The 20,192-nt window shown below is 44.5% G+C and overlaps 1 protein-coding gene across 1 annotated transcript in view; it reads left to right on the forward strand.

Annotated features, from left to right (window-relative positions):
- Positions 1 to 7,704: 7,704 nt before the first annotated feature.
- Positions 7,705 to 20,192, forward strand: part of LOC146989370 (fibrillin-1-like) — an 83,227-nt gene continuing 70,739 nt past the window's right edge. The window contains exons 1-3 of the mRNA XM_085772864.1: positions 7,705 to 8,164; positions 16,943 to 17,025; positions 19,070 to 19,168. Coding sequence (XP_085628990.1) covers positions 7,932 to 8,164; positions 16,943 to 17,025; positions 19,070 to 19,168 — 415 coding nt within the window. The 5' untranslated portion in view covers positions 7,705 to 7,931. The remainder of the gene's footprint in view (positions 8,165 to 16,942; positions 17,026 to 19,069; positions 19,169 to 20,192) is intronic.

A 20,192-nucleotide genomic window follows, 5' to 3' on the forward strand; every position in this document is an offset into this window, starting at 1 on the left:
CACTCTGTCTCACTCTGAAGTTAACGAGCCCAAAGCTGCACCTGTTGGAAACACACTGTGTCAACACCAAGAAAGCTTGAGAGTCAAGCTTGAATGACTTACAATGAAAATGTCTGTGAATTTCAGGCTGAGAGCAGCAGTTTCAACATGAAGCAAGTTATCAGAAGTCAACAGAGGACGACTGGGAAAATAATTCACTATAATTGTTGTTGAGGCAAGATTTGAACCAGCAACCTTCAGGTCTTCAGCCCAGTGATCTAACCACTTCACCATAGTTACATTCAATGAGAGAAGGGTAAAAGAAATCCCTGTATATCCCTGAATTAGCAGAATAAATTGACAAAGAGATGCGGAATGACATGCAAGAAAGATGTCCAAGGAAGGAATTGAACCCACAACTTCATGAGTAGTAAGCTAACACACTAACCACATGGCCACCGAGGACCTGAGTTTGAATCAGCTTTATACTGTGAGGAATCAAAGACTGTCCAGTGACAGCTGAATAGTTGGAATCAGTCAAGTAAAGTCAAGCAATGACATGACTGAGGCAGGAATCAAACCCATGATCTCATGATCTCTAATCCTTTACTCTGCCGCTTCGCCACAGAGAGCACGCTGTTCCCAAGACTGTTGTCATTCATTGTAATGTGATGATGTGGTACAAATAATCAATGAGATAACGAAGACCTGTAACCAATTGAAGGCGGGGGAGGGGAGGTGAATTCTGCCAGTGAAGTCCCATAGTGGGCAGCGCAGGACAAGAAATGATGGGTACAAATCATTCAAGAGCTTTAAGCCTGTGCATATTCAAGAGCTTTGCTTTTCTCTGCTGCATTCTTGGTTTTCAAAGTTCCAGTGCAAATCAATCTTAGTGAAGTGGTATAAACAAGAAACATGTTAACACAAACCAAGATTGAAAGAGGTAAAGAGAATAGGTGGGGGCGCATATGCATTATCAAGTTTGATCATGTGACCAGACCAAGTGGTATTGGTTTAAGTTCAAAGTGGCTGACACACTAACAAGACTGCTCAGGTGGTATTTGAACCAGTGACTTGTGGTTGGATGGCAGGAACCTTATCCACTGGGCTATTCCAACACTTCTGGTGAAGTAGAGGTTGAGACTTTGATGAATGTGAGATTTTTCAATGATGCTTTAAAAAAAAAGAAAAGAGTAGAAATGAGCCACAACAAGTAAGTACAGGACTTTTTTGTGAAAATAGTGCAACAGTGATCAATGGTTGACCAAGGTAGGAATCAAACCCACAATCTCATGGTCAGTAGACTTTAACTCTGCCTCTAGGGCACAGTGTACACACAGTTGCAAAGACTGTTGTCTGTTGATGAGCTGCACTCTGTCTCACTCTGAAGTTAACGAGCCCAAAGCTGCACCTGTTGGAAACACACTGTGTCAACACCAAGAAAGCTTGAGAGTCAAGCTTGAATGACTTAGAATGAAAATGTCTGTGAATTTCAGGCTGAGAGCAGCAGTTTCAACATGAAGCAAGTTATCAGAAGTCAACAGAGGACGACTGGGAAAATAATTCACTATAATTGTTGTTGAGGCAAGATTTGAACCAGCAACCTTCAGGTCTTCAGCCCAACAAGCTAACCACTAGGCTACAGACAGAGATAGTATGTAAGGGGCAAAGAAAACCTTTAATAAGAGGATCACTGGCTTCTGCTTAAAAAAAAAAAGTAAGGAAAGTGCAGAAATTAGCCACACCAAGTAAGAAGAGGACCTTTTTTGTGACCTGTGACTATTTTTTGGTGAATTAAAACAAATTAAAAAGCACTTGACAGCAAGTTACAAAGTTGAGCTCCTTCTCCTGCTGCTGTGAAAAAAATGCATTGGGCTGAATGAGAGCAGAGAGCTCCCTGGCTGCATTTAAAAAATATTTTAAATTATTATCTAAGTCTCTTTGCATTTTTGACCAGAATTTTAGCCAGAAGACAAGTGTGGCTACAAAACTGGAGAAAATAATGTGTCTAGAGTTTAATTTGTGGCCATGCTGACAGTTTAGCCAGAAAAACTCTAGAATGTTTTTTTGCCTCTCTCCACTCTGGCTGACAATGTCACCACTCTAGCTCTGCTCGTCAGACGCAACACACACCCATTATAAAGCTGGATTTTGTCAAAAAACTTAATGATTTTAAAACTGCCAAATATCAGAAACTGTTGAAGATATCAATAAGCTGAGTCATAGAGGAACACTTAAAAAGTTTGTCTACAGCTCAGAATTTGAATGAAGTCTCTAGCAGAAAGTATGGTGAAGCTTTAGTGGCTGAAAGAAGTAAGAAGATTTGAAGAGTTTGAAGACTGTTCCAATGCATTCTCTATGGGGAAAAAAAGAATCAGAAAAAGTTAAATATTTGAAAAGGTATAAAACGTATGAAAAATTTGAATACATCCGATAAAGTCCAGAAAAGCTGCACGATTTGATGTATGAATGGTTGAAATAGGACAAAGTATGAAGGACTAGAAGAAGACCGTAAAAAGGCGGAAGAAAATGGCCGAACAGAGGAACAATAGATTTGTTTTGACTAGAAATTACATTTTGACTAGAGATAAGACAAATATTCTTGGTAAGATTTTGAGTTTTTGCAGTGTAGGCGTACATTTTTGAAAGATTATAGAGAAATTTCTGGGGAAAAAAGTGGTACAATTTCTCCCCAAAAAAGTTGAAACATTTCTAGAAAAAAGTGGTAAAAATTCTCACAAAAAAATAAACAGAAAAGTTTAAATGTTTTAGGAAAAAAGTGGTAAAATGTTGCCTTTTTTTGGTTTTGTTTTGTTTTTTCTGGTAAAATTTCTCAGAAAAAGTGGTAAAATTAAAAAAAAAAAAAAAAAGTTCACATTTTTTCAGAAGAAACTGGTAAAAATTTCTCAAAGATGCTGCTGCTGTCAATGCTGCGGAAGAAGCAGCGCAGTATCCTATTGTTGAGACTGGGTTTAAGGCGGTGGGCCGACGTCCAACTGGCGATGTCAGCAAGGCGTGTGTGTGTGTGTGTGTGTGTGTGTGTGTGTGTGTGTGTGTGTGTGTGCGTGTGTCCGTGTGTGTGTGTGTGTGTGTGTGTGTGTGTGTGTGTGTGTGCGTGTGAGTGTGTGTGCGTGTGTGTGTGTGTGTGTGTGTGTGTGTATACGTGTGTGTGCGTGCGTGTGTGTGTGCGCTGGGCGTGGCAAACTATCACTGCACCGGACACATTCCTCCAAACACACAGGATACACAGAGTCAATATCACATCCCATAATTCACCAGAGGGAGGAGGAGGAGGAGGAGGAAGAGGAGGAGGAGGAAGAGATCCTGATCTCAATGGGCTTTTATCTGGTTAAATAAAGGTTAAATAAAAAAAAATAAAAAAGAGGAGGAGGAGGAGGGGGCCAAAACTGATATTGTAACTTGTGCGGACACCTCAGGGTACAAGCTGACAACCTATCCAGTGTCAGTAACTGACCCCTCAACATGTATTCTACCAGGTTGTCAGCTTAGGAAATGATTTTTTGTTCATTTCATGACTGTTTTCTAAAGGTGGTAAAATCGGATTTTACCCCCCAAAGTGCTTCCTTATTCTTTGAACCTCCTCTTGTAATTTTGAGAAAATTTGCAATATAATCCAATTCATATGCAAACACGATCTTTAGAAAACAACAATCAATATACCAAAGGAGTATTGCACTGTAGGGGGCGCTGTTTGTCACCACAGCTGTCGAATGAGGCAACAGTGAAGATGATCACAGCAGGTGTCAACAGTCTCAACAGGGTAATGTATTTCAGATAATTTGTCTAATTGTCTACAAACAAGGAGAAGAGAGGAGAGGAGAGGAGAGGAGAGGAGGAGAGGAGAGGAGGGGAGAGGAGAGGAGAGGAGAGGAGAGGAGAGGAGAGGAGAGGAGAGGAGAGGAGAGGAGAGGAGGGGAGGAGAGGAGAGGAGGGGAGAGGAGAGGAGAGGAGAGGAGAGGAGAGGAGAGGAGAGGAGAGGAGGGGAGGGGAGAGGAGAGGAGGAGAAGAGAGGAGAAGAGAGGAGAGGAGAGGAGGGGAGAGGAGAGGAGGAGAGGAGAGGAGAGGAGAGGAGAGGAGAGGAGGGGAGGGGAGGAGAGGAGAGGAAGGGAGGAGAGGAGAGGAGAGGAGAGGAGGGGAGGGGAGATGAGAGGAGAGGAGGGGAGAGGAGAGGAGAGGAGAGGAGGGGAGAGGAAGGGAGGAGAGGAAGGGAGAGGAGAGGAGAGGAGGGTAGGGGAGATGAGAGGAGGAGAGGAGAGGAGAGGAAGGGAGGAGAGGAGGGGAGGGGAGATGAGAGGAAGAGAGGAGAGGAGAGGAGAGGAAGGGAGGAGAGGAGGGGAGGGGAGAGGAGAGGAAGGGAGGAGAGGAGATGAGAGGAGAGGAGGGGAGAGGAGAGGAGAGGAGAGGAGAGGAGAGGAGAGGAGGGGAGATGAGAGGAGGAGAGGAGAGGAGGGGAGATGAGAGGAGAGGAAGGGAGGAGAGGAGAGGAGAGGAGGGGAGAGGAGAGGAGAGGAGAGGAGGGGAGAGGAAGGGAGGAGAGGAAGGGAGAGGAGAGGAGAGGAGGGTAGGGGAGATGAGAGGAGGAGAGGAGAGGAGAGGAAGGGAGGAGAGGAGGGGAGGGGAGATGAGAGGAAGAGAGGAGAGGAGAGGAGAGGAAGGGAGGAGAGGAGGGGAGGGGAGAGGAGAGGAAGGGAGGAGAGGAGATGAGAGGAGAGGAGGGGAGAGGAGAGGAGAGGAGAGGAGAGGAGAGGAGAGGAGGGGAGATGAGAGGAGGAGAGGAGAGGAGGGGAGATGAGAGGAGAGGAAGGGAGGAGAGGAGGGGAGGGGAGATGAGAGGAGAGGAAGGGAGGAGAGGAGGGGAGGGGAGATGAGAGGAGGAGAGGAGAGGAGAGGAGGGGAGATGAGAGGAGAGGAAGGGAGGAGAGGAGGGGAGGGGAGATGAGAGGAGAGGAGAGGAAGGGAGGAGAGGAGATGAGAGGAGGGGAGAGGAGAGGAGAGGAGAGGAGAGGAGAGGAGAGGAGAGGAGAGGAGAGGAGAGGAGAGGAGAGGAGGAGAGGAGAGGTTCATTGTAAATTGATACATTGTTGTTTCTGATTAATGATGTGAATAACCAGTGGGTTATTGGGGCAGTGGCACAAGAACAGTAATTCTTCCTTTATCACTCTGAATTAGTAGCATTAATGCATTAATTTACAATGAATAAGCGATAATTAGGAGTTAATATCAGGAAAAATCTTAATTCATGGTGTAATAGAGGTAGAATAAGGTGTTAATATGTGCTTAATAATTACTAATAAAGAGCTATAAGCTACGTATATGCATATTAGCCTAATAAGCACCTAGGTAATGGTGAATATGTGTTCCCTTATCTAAAGTGTTACCGATATATCAGATAAACCTTCGGTCTGGACTTTAAAGCTATCAGTAAGCGATCCGGTGGTTTTGTCTAACTTCCTGTCAGCCGATGGAGTTAGCAGCCCCCGCCCTCGTCATGGATCTATTGGTCCTCGTCCCTACGTCACCACATTCAGGCGCATCCCTTGGCTGCACACACAGAGAGGACTGCCCCTTTATGCCGTTCTCTCTCCTCATTGGATAAAGGTTGTAGGATACAAGGAAAGTTTTCTCCTGGGCTCAGAGCAGAGCAGAGGGACTGACAGACCCGTGTTTCAGACCAAACACTCTATAGAAGTGATTGCTGTCGGAAGATACTTAAGACTTATATTAACACAAACATATCACTTACTTCTGCTTTAACTGAAAGTTGTGATTGTGAAAATGCTTTGGTTAAGTTTAATGTCATAATATATGATTTAATAATTTAGGATTGAGTTAAGTAGCCTAAATAGAATTTCCAGTTTGATATCTAGGCTATTATTATTACAATTTATGGCTTCTAGTTTGGATGACCTTAAGTAGGTAAATGTGTTTATTATAGAAAGATAATTTACAACATGCTAAGGATAGCCTACATGTTTGAATGTGAAATATGTTCTGGCTGTTACTGTATGTGTTATTATAGTTCAAATTGCACTTTCTGTTATTGATGATAACTTAAAAGGGGGAGGTGTATATATATATAACTGAACTAATGTTGCCACAGCAACTGGAACAACGTAGCGCAGAGCCGTTAATGTGTTGTTGCCTCTCAGCAGCTCTTTGACTGTGACGATGCAGAAGAAGAGAATCTGGACTTTTCTATGAGCCAGGTCTCCAGTAATTATTCATAATAATGAGTTATTATACCAAAGAAAGAAAACAAATAGAACATTAAAGGGATAGTTCACCCAAAATTGAAATTTGGGAGAAGTTTCAGAGTCCTCCGTGGCTTCTCTGAGTTACAGCGGGGCTCCGTGCAGCACTGCATGTCCATATGACGGTTGCAAATGGATACCAACTGTCTTTGTAACAAAAAGACACACCAAAAAACATCCAGATACCTCCATACTGCTCGTATGTAATGTCCCTCTGGTATTGAAGCCCCAACATGAGAAATTCTCCTGAAAAAAATTAAATAAGTCTATATTTCAAGCTTGTTTGTAGCGGAAGCTCCCAGTGTCGCCTTTCCTTTGATTTGCACTGACCGGTGGAACAATTTCTCATGTCGGGGCTTCAATACAAGACGGACATTACATACGAGCAGCATGGAGGTATCTGGATGTTTTTTGGTGTGTCTTTTTGTTACGAAGACAGTTGGTATCCATTTGCAACCGTTATATGGACAAATACTACTGCACGGACCCCCCCGTAACTCAGAGAAGCCACGGAGGACTCTGAAACTTCTCACAGCTCTTAGTCCACATGAGGGTGAGTAGATAATGAGTGAAATTTGAATTTTGGGTGAACTATCCCTTTAACATTGATAAAGCAGCAGGTATAAAGTGCCTACTCTTTGCCTAGACAGTAAAAAAAAAAGTGAACAGGTGCATTTTGTTTAAAAAAAAATGAAAAGAAAAGGAAAAAGAAACATGTTTGTGGTGTTTGGTTTTTCCTCTGGTGTCAGTGAAACAGTTAAAGGAGGAAACTTCACTTGTGCATTTTTTGTTCTGCAGCTTTTTGTATCGCGAGAGCAGAGGAAGAAGAAAGAGAACTAAAGTTTGGAGAGAGGGACAGAGAGAGAAAGAGAGAGATCGGATCGGAGCTGGGACTGGGACAGAGAGAGAGTTTGGTTCTTGTCATCGTGAGGAAGAGGAATGCAGCAGCTCCTCTGATCTGAGCGCAGCGCAGCGGCACAGCTGGATGCAGCACAGTCCAACTGTTACCATGCGCATTTCTTTATTTACAGCAGCAGCAGCAGCAGCAGCAGCTCAGCGAAGTCTCCACTGACTCCGACTTCACTTCTTCTCCTCTTTCTCCTTCTTCTGCTCCTGCAACTTCTCCAACCTCTCCTCTCCTCTCCTCCTCTCCTCTCCAGTCCCGCTGCGTCGCGGAGGAGACAAGGTAACGCAGCCGCTCCAACCTGCGCACTTTTTTTTTGCACAGAAGTTTTTTTTTCTCTTCTTTTTTCTTCTTAGCTCTTTTCCCTGTTAAAAGGGTTTTCTATGGAGTTTTTTTTCCTCAGTGGATGTGAGGGTCTATAAGGACAGAGGATGTTGTTGTGATGCCATGTAAAGCCTTTTGAGACAAACTGCTGGTAAAAAACGGGCTATAGACCTACAAATAAAATTGCCTTGCCTTAGCTCTTTGCGGCTGCGCTGAGTGACTGAGTTGAGTTGAGTTGAGTTGAGTGTGTTGTATCATAAAGTTCCTGATCTCATCACTCAAGAGTTTTTTTTTTGTGTTTTTTCTCAGCATCTCTGCGGCGGCGGCTCCTCCTCACGTTTCTCTGACGGAGGAAACCAACAGTGACGGTGACTTTACTTTACTTGAACTCATCCACCGAGCAGCAGCAGCGGTTGTTGTTGGACTAGAGAGACTGTAGAGAGAGAGCGGACATGCCGGACAGGAGGAGCAGAGTGCGGCTGCTGCAGCTGGCCGTGGCCGTGGCTCTGCTGCTGCTGGCGGCCGCCGTGGAGCTCCGAGCCGCGGCCGAAGCTCCAGAGAGCGGCGGCGGAGGAGGAGGAGGAGGAGGAGGAGGGGGGGACGGAGGAGAGCTGCTGGTCCGGCAGACCGAGTCCTCCAGAGCCAGCAGAGCCAAGAGGAGAGGCGGCTCCGACGTCCTCAGAGGGTAAGGTCAACCAACATCAGCGCAGTGGTTTTAAGATACTTGCAGATGTAACAATACTCAAGTGTTTTATGTCTAAATATTAGAACCTCCGCTGTAAGCACACTGAGGCCAGTTTGTCCTAGAACACTGTAGAAAGAAATAATTTAGGCCAAATGCTAGAAATTTGAGGTCTGCTTTTTGAAAAATGTCAAATCCCTTGTGAAAACACTCCTTCAGTCATGAGAATGAACTGTTTTGGTGCTTGAAATAGGATATGAATACAGTAATAGATACGTGTAGAAAAGAAGTCTAAAATGACATTTTGTAAGATTGTTTTTTGAGCACAAATGTTGTCATTCTGCCGTTCTATTGTCACCAAATGTCTCAAATGTGAGATAAAAGAAGCCGAATATTGACTTCACATTACATATAAAGCTCATAGCTGCACGTGCAGACCTCAGGATGTTTAAATGACTTGATGAACCCCGGTACCTTTCTGATCATGTGGCCCCCCACCTAACGGCTGTGGCCCTAAACAACCACATAGAGGGTTTATACCAGGGGCCGGCCCTGAGTGGTGGACATGCAGTAACGGAGTAAATGTACTTGAGTAGGCTACACTGCAAAAACTCAAAATCTTTCCAAGAATATTTGTCTTATTTCTTGTCAAAACTAATCTCTTTCCACTTAAAATAAGACTCATCACCTAAAAATGAACTTGTTTTTAGATCATTTTCACTTGTTTCAAACTCATTTTAACTTGAAATATGTAGAAAAATCTGCCAATGAAAGCAAGTTTTTTGTGCTTGTAATAACGAAGAAAAACTTGCTCCACTATCAGATTTTTCTACTTATTTCAAATGAAAATCTGCTTGAAAGAAGTAAAAAGTGTCTAAAAACAAGCTACTTTTTTTATGTATAACTATGTATGTATCCGGGTTAGGTCAACCAACATCAGTGCAGTGGTGGACATGCAGTAACGCAGTAAATGTACTTGAGTAGCCTACACTGCAAAAACTCAAAATCTTTGTCTTATGTCCTTCCTATGTGTAAAACAAATCGCTTCTCTAAATCATTCGTCCCCTCTGCACTCAAATTCTTCATGGGGTTTTATTCTTTTTCTATATTTCTTAATTCTTAAAGCAATATGTTTTGTAAATTATTTCTACTTATACAGTAGCTTTTATACTTATTATCCATTCTACGCTGCAAAAACTCAAAATCTTTCCAAGAATATCTGTCTTATTTCTTGTCAAAATGTCTCATTTCTAGTCAAAACTAATCTCTTTCCACTTAAAATAAGACTCATCACCTAAAAATCAACTTGTTTTTAGGTCATTTTCACTTGCTGAGATTGACATAACACTGTCATAACCATGACATAACACTGTCATAAACATCAATGAATATTTCTGACAGCTGTGGTTAAGTGTCATTCGGTAAGTTATGTCACTTTTGATGCAAAGTTGACATTGTTTGAGATGTTTTTGTTCTGACAACTTGACATAAAGACAATTTAAACTGTCACAGCAGACCTATATGGCCAAACTGTAACAATGATGTCAAGTTCTCATAACAAGGACATTATGTCATGGTTATGACAGTGTTATGTCAATCTTATGAATAAGCTATCTATTCAAGTAAAGTGTTACCGAGTAAATGGACTTGAGTACTGTACTTGAGTACATATCCAGAGGATTTGTACTTTACTTGAGTATTAGATTTCTTTGGTACTTATTACTCTTACTTGAATACATTTCCAAGACAAATATTTTTACTTTTACTGGAGTTAATTAGTAGGAAGGCTGAAAAGTACTCGTTACTTTCAGGTCTTTTTCTAAAATCCTATTGGACACAAGCTGTGTTTGTCAAAGAAGGAAACCCTAATACTTAAGTACCTTTAGAAGCAAGTACTTTTTTACTCTTACTGGAGTAACATGTCGACTGAGCTACTTTTACTTGTAACGGAGTAAATTTTGACCAGTAGTATTTGTACTCTTACTCAAGTACTGGGGTGGAGTACTCTGTCCATCTCTGGTCAACATCATCATCATCAACCTCCTCATCCTCACTATTAGCTCCTCTTTCTCTTCGTTTCTTTTCTTTTCTTTTCTTCTCCTTTAAAGGGATAGTTGCAACATTTTGGCAAACTGGTCCATCGCCATAATCCCTATAGTCATAGCAGTAGGTTCGTTACCTTTAATTGTTGGTGCAAGCTATTTTTAGAACGGCGGAGCAGAGCCGTGAGCTGCTCAGAGCTACGCTATGGAGGCTCATTATGGGATTTCTTGGTTTCCCTCATCAAACTCATCAAATACACAATCCAACAACTCCACAACGCTCTGGTGGACAAGTTGTGACCTGCACATTCACCACACTATGAGATAATAACACAACGTTACCACACAGAGTTGTTTTAGAGGGAAATTCATGCAAAACCACTGATGCACGTTGCCTTCAGGGACAGTTTTTCATCAACAGTCTCTGTATTTCCCTCTAAAACAACTCTGTGTGGTAACGTTGTGTTATTATCTCATAGCGTGGTGAATGTGCAGCTCACAACTTGTCCACCAGAGCGTTGTGGAGTTGTTGGATTATGTATTTGATGAGTTTGATGAGGGAAACCAAGAAATCCCATTATGAGCTATTTCTAAAAATAGCTTACACAAACAATTAAAGGTAACGAACCTACTGCTATGAATATAGGGATTATGGCAATGGGCCAATTTGCCAAAATGTTGAACTATCCCTTTAACTGAGCAGGGAGACGTCTCTCTGCTCGGTGTTTTATTGTGTTGTTGTGGAGCAGGTGTCTAGTTGTTCATCTCACCTTTGACCTGTTGCTCCTCCATGATGATGATGACTGAAGGTCGCGTGCATGTGCGTGTGTGTGTTTTTGTGTGTGTGTGTGTGTGTGTGTGTGTGTGTGTGTGTGTGTGTGTGTGTGTGAGTGTGTGTGTGTGCGTGTGTTTTAATAAGGCAGAGCTGTGAGTGACAGTGTCTATGATGGGAAGTTTGGAGCAAAGTTTAGTAATTAAATACTGGCAAGAAGATCACATTCCTGCTGACTGCAATAATAAATTACATCCAAACAAAGGAGGCCATTGGTCGTGTGTGGCTGTGGCAGAGAGAGGGAGAGAGGGAGGGAGGGAGGGAGAGAAGGAGGGAGGGAGAGAGGGAGGGAGAGACTGAGACACAGAGAGAGAGAGAGAGAGAGACTAACAGCCTAATCCTCTCTCTGGCCAAAAACACCACACCCCAGTTGTGGATAAATCACATCTGCAGCTGTACACAGTGGGTCACTGCTGGAGAGGCTGTGTGTGTGTGTGTGTGTGTGTGTGTGTGTGTGTGTGTGTGTGTGTGTGTGTGTGAATGAGAGAGAGTGCAGGGAAAGAGAGTCAGACAGACAGAGGAAAAGAAAAGAAAAGAAGAGGAGAGGAGAGGAGAGGAGAGGAGAGGAGAGGAGAGGAGAGGAGAGGAGAGGAGGACTGTGTGTGTCCATGATGACAGTGAACAGCTGATGGAGGTTCGGTCTCCACAGGTGTTGGTGTTTGACGTGCTCTACGTTAATGTAGCAGAACATGAGGGTTCAGAGGCAGGAAGTGTTCAGCTGCTGCACACTGAGTCTCTCTGACTCACCTCCACAACACAACACGACACAACACGACACGGCACGGCACACCACGACACGACACGACATGACACACAACGGCACGGCACACCACGCCACACCATGCCATGCCACGACACAACGACACGACACAACACGCTTCATTATCGTAGGGCACCGTGTCCAGAGGCTGAGCCCTGATTGGTTCATATAGAGGCCCACTGTCCACTGGAGGGAACGGCATAGGAGACACTGTAGGACACTCTCTGTAGTAGAAGACACTGTAGGACACTCTGTAGGAGACACTGTAGGACACTCTCTGTAGTAGAAGACACTGTAGGACACTCTGTAGGAGACACTGTAGGACACTCTCTGTAGTAGAAGACACTGTAGGAGACACTGTAGGACACTCTGTAGGACTCTCTCTGTAGTAGGAGACACTGTAGGACACTCTGTAGGAGACACTGTAGGACATTTTGTAGGACTCTCTCTGTAGTAGGAGACACTGTAGGACACTCTGTAGGAGACACTGTAGGACACTCTGTAGGACTCTCTCTGTAGTAGGAGACACTGGAGGAGACACTGTAGGACACTCTCTGTAGTAGAAGACACTGTAGGACACTCTGTAGGAGACACTGTAGGACACTCTCTGTAGTAGAAGACACTGTAGGAGACACTGTAGGACACTCTGTAGGACTCTCTCTGTAGTAGGAGACACTGTAGGACACTCTGTAGGAGACACTGTAGGACATTTTGTAGGACTCTCTCTGTAGTAGGAGACACTGTAGGACACTCTGTAGGAGACACTGTAGGACACTCTGTAGGACTCTCTCTGTAGTAGGAGACACTGTAGGACACTCTGTAGGACTCTCTCTGTAGTAGGAGACACTGTAGGACACTCTGTAGGACTCTCTCTGTAGTAGGAGACACTGTAGGACACTCTGTAGGACTCTCTCTGTAGTAGGAGACACTGTAGGACACTCTGTAGGAGACACTGTAGGACACTCTGTAGGACTCTCTCTGTAGTAGGAGACACTGTAGGACACTCTGTAGGAGACACTGTAGGACACTCTGTAGGACTCTCTCTGTAGTAGGAGACACTGTAGGACACTCTGTAGGAGACACTGTAGGACACTCTGTAGGACTCTCTCTGTAGTAGGAGACACTGTAGGGCACTCTGTAGGACTCTCTCTGTAGTAGGAGACACTGTAGGACACTCTGTAGGACTCTCTCTGTAGTAGGAGACACTGTAGGACACTCTGTCGGACTCTCTCTGTAGTAGGAGACACTGTAGGGCACTCTATTAACTATCTAGTCTTCAATGGCTTCCCGGGAGGCTTCTTTAAACGTTGAACTCTGCGAGTGAACAATGGACCAAGGCAAGGTCCACTTCCACACAGAAAACGTACCCACACCCAGGTTTCACCACCAAAAATAACAAAATAACATCTTGAAAAGAAGACTATTACATCACACAACAGCTACAGACTTTTACTTCACCTCATGGTTGTTCAGATCCCGGACGAGCCCCCAATTTTTACATTAATTTAGCAGAACATGTGGATTCAGAGGCAGGAAGTGTTCAGCGGCTGCACACTGAGACTGTAGGACACTCTGTAGGACTCTCTCTGTAGTAGGAGACACTGTATGACACTCTGTAGGACTCTCTGTAGGACACTCTCTGTAGTAGGAGACACTGTAGGACACTCTGTAGGACTCACTCTGTAGTAGGAGACACTGTAGGACACTCTGTAGGACACTCTGTAGGAGACACTGTATGACACTCTGTAGGACTCTCTCTGTAGTAGGAGACACTGTAGGACACTCTGTAGGAGACACTGTAGGACACTCTGTAGGAGACACTGTAGGACACTCTGTAGGACTCTCTCTGTAGTAGGAGACACTGTAGGACACTCTGTAGGACTCTCTCTGTAGTAGGAGACACTGTAGGACACTCTGTAGGACTCTCTCTGTAGTAGGAGACACTGTAGGACACTCTGTAGGACTCGCTCTGTAGTAGGAGACACTGTAGGACACTCTGTAGGACTCACTCTGTAGTAGGAGACACTGTAGGTCTCTTTGTAGGAGACACTGTAGGAGACACTGTAGGTCTCTTTGTAGGAGACACTGTAGGAGACACTGTAGGACTCTCTCTGTAGTAGGAGACACTGTAGGACACTCTGTAGGTCTCTTTGTAGGAGACACTGTAGGAGACTCTCTGTAGGACTCTCTCTGTAGTAGGAGACACTGTAGGACACTCTGTAGGAGACACTGTAGGACACTCTCTGTAGTAGGAGACACTGTAGGACACTCTGTAGGACTCTCTCTGTAGTAGGAGACACTGTAGGACACTCTGTAGGACACTCTGTAGGACTCACTCTGTAGTAGGAGACACTGTAGGACACTCTATTAACTATCTAGTCTTCAGTGGCTTCCCGGGAGGCTTCTTTAAACGTTGAACTCTGCGAGTGAACAATGGACCAAGGCAAGGTCCACTGCCACACAGAAAACGTACCCACACCCAGGTTTCACCACCAAAAACAAGAAAGGCAAAATAACAAAATAACATCTTGAAAAGAAGCCTATTACATCACACAACAGCTACAGACTTTTACTTCACCTCATGGTTGTTCAGATCCCGGACGAGCCCCCAATTTTTACATTAATTTAGCAGAACATGTGGATTCAGAGGCAGGAAGTGTTCAGCGGCTGCACCAAGGGGGCAGTTGTGGGTCTGAGAAGTGAAGCTCACTTCCGCGTTCAAAAAACTGCAATCCCCTCTTCTTCCTCTGGGGGCTGGTGTCAGAAAGCAGCATTCCCCATAGACCCCCATGTTAAAATCACCGACTTTACATCCTCAATAAACATGTTAAAAGCCTGGTGTCAGAACGTTTTTTCGTCTCAATCGATAGTTTCTACCCCCGCACACACTCTGAGGGGGGTGAATTTTTTTAAAACTCTACCATTTTACTATTATTAGGTTTAAAATTCTGGCCAATTAGGGCGCGGAAACGTTGAGTGACAGGTCCGAGCAGCTCCATGGACAGCTGCTTCGAGGCCAGTGGGCGGGTTCTCGGCCGGCCAATCCAACATGGCGCTGTTCAGGCCGCCATATTGGAGTCACAAAAACGACTCCCCAAAACCAATGGGGGACGTCACGGACGCTACATCCATTCTTTTTACAGTCTATGGGCTGCACACTGAGACACTGTAGGACACTCTGTAGGACACTCTGTAGGACTCTCTCTGTAGTAGGAGACTCTGTAGGACACTCTGTAGGTCTCTCTGTAGTAGGAGACACTGTAGGAGACTCTGTAGGACACTCTGTAGGACTCTCTCTGTAGTAGGAGACTCTGTAGGACACTCTGTAGGTCTCTCTGTAGTAGGAGACACTGTAGGAGACTCTGTAGGACACTCTGTAGGACTCTCTCTGTAATAGGAGACACTGTAGGACACTCTGTAGGACTCTCTCTGTAGTAGGAGACACTGTAGGTCTCTCTGTAGGACACTCTGTAGGTCTCTATGTAGGTCTCTCTGTAGGAGACTCTGTAGGAGACACTGTAGGTCACTCTGTAGGAGACACTGTAGGAGACTCTGTAGGACTCTCTGTAGGACTCTCTCTGTAGTGGGAGACACTGTAGGACACTCTGTAGGAGACACTGTAGGTCTCTCTGTAGGAGACACTGTAGGTCTCTCTGTAGGTCACTCTGTAGGAGACACTGGAGGTCTCTCTGTAGGGGACTCTGTAGGAGACACTGTAGGTCACTCTGTAGGAGACACTGTAGGTCTCTCTGTAGGAGACACTGTAGGTCACTCTGTAGGAGACACTGTAGGTCTCTCTGTAGGAGACACTGTAGGACACTCTGTAGGAGACACTGTAGGTCACTCTGTAGGAGACACTGTAGGTCTCTCTGTAGGAGACACTGTAGGTCTCTCTGTAGGTCACTCTGTAGGAGACACTGTAGGTCTCTCTGTAGGTCTCTCTGTAGGTCTCTCTGTAGGTCTCTCTGTAGGGGACTCTGTAGGAGACACTGTAGGTCACTCTGTAGGAGACACTGTAGGTCTCTCTGTAGGAGACTCTGTAGGAGACACTGTAGGTCTCTCTGTAGGAGACACTGTAGGTCACTCTGTAGGAGACACTGTAGGTCTCTCTGTAGGAGACACTGTAGGTCTCTCTGTAGGAGACTCTGTAGGAGACACTGTAGGTCTCTCTGTAGGAGACTCTGTAGGAGACACTGTAGGTCTCTCTGTAGGTCTCTCTGTAGGAGACACTGTAGGAGACTCTGTAGGTCTCTCTGTAGGTCACTCAGCTCCACCTCAAGCCTCGTCGACAGTAGCAGAACCATTAGACAGGTGTTGTCAAGGGGGCAGTTGTGGGTCTGAGAAGTGAAGTCACTTCCGCGTTCAACAAACTGCAATCCCCTCTTCTTCCTCTGGGGGCTGGTGTCAGAAAGCAGCATTCTCCATAGACCCCCATGTTAAAATCACCCACTTTACATCCTCAGTAAACATGATCAAAGCCTGGTGTCAGAACGTTTTCTGGTCTCAACCGATATTTTCTACCCCCACACACACTCTGAGGGGTGGGAATTTTTTTTAAAACTCTACCATTTCACTATTATTAGGTTTAAAATTCTGGCCAATTAGGGCGCAGAAACGTTGAGTGACAGGTCCGAGCAGCTCCGTGGACAGCTGCTTCGAGGCCAGTGGGCGGGTTCTCGGCCGGCCAATCCAACATGGCGCTGTTCAGGCCGCCATGTTGGAGTCACAAAAACGACTCCCCAAAACCAATGGGTGACGTCACGGATGCTACGTCCATTCTTTTTACAGTCTATGGGTGTTGTCCACTGTCGGTCCCAGATCAATGTCACTGGTCAATAGATAACTGCATAGGCAAAATATCCTACTGTAACAGCTGATCATTGTTTGGATACTTGTGGTAGTAGCTTCAAATCCTCCTCCTGCTGAAGTGTCCTTGAGCAATGCACCTCATTCCTGCTGCCTCGAACTGTGCAGAGATCCGTTCCTACAGTGTGTGTGGCTCATCACTGAGCTTCCATCATGGAGCCACACAGACGAACCTGTGACTGAATCTTGAATTAACTTTATTGTCTCCATCCTGCACGGTGCTGAGTCATCTGAAGTGTGAACACGGAGAACTGATGCATTGATTCATTCATCTTCCACAGGCCGAATGTGTGCGGCACGAGGAACAACGCCTACTGCTGCCCGGGCTGGAAGACTCTGACCGGAGGGAACCAGTGCATCGTCCGTGAGTATCGCCTCTGTAACACCAGTCATCAGCATCACGAGCTGCAGGTTTCAGAGTCCAGAGGATCAGTTAAATTATTGATTAGCAAATACTATATCTTGATAATCATTTAAATCCATTTTCAAAGCCAAGTGCCAAACATCTGATGAGGTCAGCTTCACAACATGCCTCATGTTGTAGTCAACTACATGTCTCTGGGTTTGGACTCAGAGTTAACTGAAGGATTAGGGTTAGATAAGGCTGGATTTATTGGTTCAACAATCAATTGACAATTCAATCAATAAATCTATCAATCAATCAGAAGTTTCCTACTGTGTTGGGAGAAAAATCTAACAGGAGTTTGATTCCTATAGATCGAAATTTGAATTTAACTTCCGGTTTTTGGTTGTTGTCCTGTATTTGAACTCAGCGTTAGGTAGGTCTCTCAGTAGGTCGCTGTAGGTCACTCTGTGGGTCTCTCTGTAGGAACTCAGCTTTATTACACTTGGTCAGTGAATCTGTTTGATGAAACCAGACAGAGTGAATATGTCGGGGGTTTGTTAAGATTCAAGATTCAAAATTCAAAGAGTTTATTGCCATGTCAACAAGTAAAATCAAGTTGATAGGAATGTGTCTTGGTTTTTGCATTTACACAATGTCGTACAATGCAATATACGGGGAGGACGATACCCAGCAGCGTCACATTCAGCATAAGTGCCAGTGCGAGGAGAAAATGCAAAGTGATTAGTGCAAATTCAAATGTATGATGGCTTGGAGGTAGGTGCTGTCTCTAAAACGAGATGTTCTACATTTCTATATCTCCCGCCTGATGGGAGGAGATTAAAGAGGTAGTGTGCTGGGTGAGAGTGATCTGCTATAATTTTATTGGCCTTTCTGATGAGTCTAGTTGAGTAAAGTGATGTAAGTGAGGGAAGTCTACTGCAACTTTTACTGTAACACTGACAGCTGTGAACAGGTGTAAGAAACTGTTACCACTGATGCTAAATAACAATTTCAATAATTATTAGACTGATTTGATAGTAATACTCCCTAAAACCCAAGTTTACATGCAAAAAAGACATGTTATCCAGAGCAAAATATTGAGAAACTAGATGAAAATGAATAAAGGACTAAAGTTAGATAGATGTGTAGTGTAGAGTTGTGTGTAGAGTTGTGTGCAGAGTTGTGTGTAGACTAGAGTTGTGTGTAGAGTTGTGTGACTGCAGTCTGGCTGCTGGGCTGGCATCCTGCCTGTCGCTCCTCTAATGACATAGTTGAGCAGTGGGGTTCGGGGAGTCGGGGTCAGGGGCTGCATCTACCTGATGGGACCGAGCCAACAACCGTCTGTGGGAAAGAGAACAAGTCGACGAAAACAGCTCCAACTCAAAACACCGACTGATCCGCATTTATGGCAACAAAAACTTTTAAAGAAGAAAATAGCTCAGAGCCGTTGCCAAGTGGGCCTCTATATAACTTAACCATGATGATAGTTACAAGGAAGATTTGGCAATATTTGGACTGTGGTCTGTTTGAGTTTTGAAATATTATAGATGAGAGGTCAGTGTGAGGTTTAGATCACGGCCTAAATTACACCAAATGAAATTCTAACCTGAAATTCAAACCGTGCAGTTGACAGGCCGACAGGCAGCAGACACATAACATGAAGTTTCTCTCACCATCCCCGAGCCGTGAACCGAGCTCAGACTTATTTCATCTCACACCTTTTATCTCTCAGGAACTCTTTTGATCCCCCTACCCATGGAAGTGTTGTAAAAATGTCAATGTTTTATCTCGTTATAGTTGTTTTGTTATGTCCTTGTTGTCTGCATTGTTATGTCGTTTATAATACTATGTTTTTCTGTCACTGTACTGTTTTTATGTTTTGGGACTCCGGATGAAAATTTGCATTTCTGCTATAATCTGGCACATTTACGTGTTTTTATATGTTCATTGATGGGCACTGTCCCACCCAAATAAGCAAATAAAGTAAAGTAAAGTAACTAACGGGAGCTTTGTTCTGTTGTTTTTCTGACCGAGTGTCTGTGTCTGGTTCCTCTCTCTGCAGCGATCTGCCGCAGCACATGTGGAGACGGGTTCTGCTCCAGACCAAACATGTGCACCTGTCCCAACGGCCAGATCGCCCCGTCCTGTGGATCCAAGTCAGGTCGCTCATAGCACACCATCACACCATCACACACTGTCACACTCTCTGAAGCTCGATGGGTTTGTAGAGATTAAAAGGAATAGTTCACCCACATTTCAAATTTCATTCTCATGATCTCCTCCCCCTCATGTGGACTAAGGGCTGGGAGAAGTTTCAGAGTCCTCCGTGGCTTCTCTGAGTTACAGGGGGTCTCGGCGTAGCAGTGCATGTCCATATGACGGTTGCTAATGGATACCAACTGTCTTCGTAACAAAAAGACACACCAAATACCTCCATGCTGCTCGTATGTAATGTCCGTCTTGTATTGAAGCACCGTCCAAATCTTGCGCGATTTGCACCGGCGTCAGTGCGATTACTGACGCTGGTGCAACTCGCGTGAGATTTGGACAGACTAGGAAGAGGAGCTTCGAGAAGCTTCCGCTGCAAACGAGCTTGAAATATTGACTTATTTAATTTTTTTCAGAACAATTTTGCATTTCGGGGCTTCAATTTTTGTTCCGAAAAAAATTAAATAAGTCTATATTTCAAGCTTGTTTGTAGCGGAAGCTCCTCTTCCTGGTTTGTCAAATTTGGACGAACTGGGAAGAGAAGCTTCCGCTACAAACAAGCTTGAAACATAGACTTATTTAATTTTTTCCGGAACAATTTCTCATGTCGGGGCTTCAATACAAGAGGTACATTACATTCGAGCACTATGGCGGTATTTGGATGTTTTTTGGTGTGTCTTTTTGTTATGAAGACAGTTGGTATCCATTCGCAACCGTCATATGGACATGCACTGCTACACAGACCCCCCCGTAACTAACATGAGGGTGAGTAGATAATGAGTGAAATTTGAATTTTGGGTGAACTATCTCTTTAAAGTGCACGTAGACTGGGGGGAGTACTTGTATGCAGCCAATAGATGAACACATCAATGCTATGATTTATATATAAAAAGGAGTGTATGTAGAAAGCGGTGCGTGACCCAGACCACACCCGTCTGCATTTCTGTTAATGAAGCAGCTGCAAGACAAACCTTTCA

This window comes from Trachurus japonicus, chromosome 3 (genome assembly GCF_045865225.1).
Source record: "Trachurus japonicus isolate A0001 chromosome 3, Traja_1.0".
In the NCBI taxonomy this organism is placed as follows: domain Eukaryota; kingdom Metazoa; phylum Chordata; class Actinopteri; order Carangiformes; family Carangidae; genus Trachurus; species Trachurus japonicus.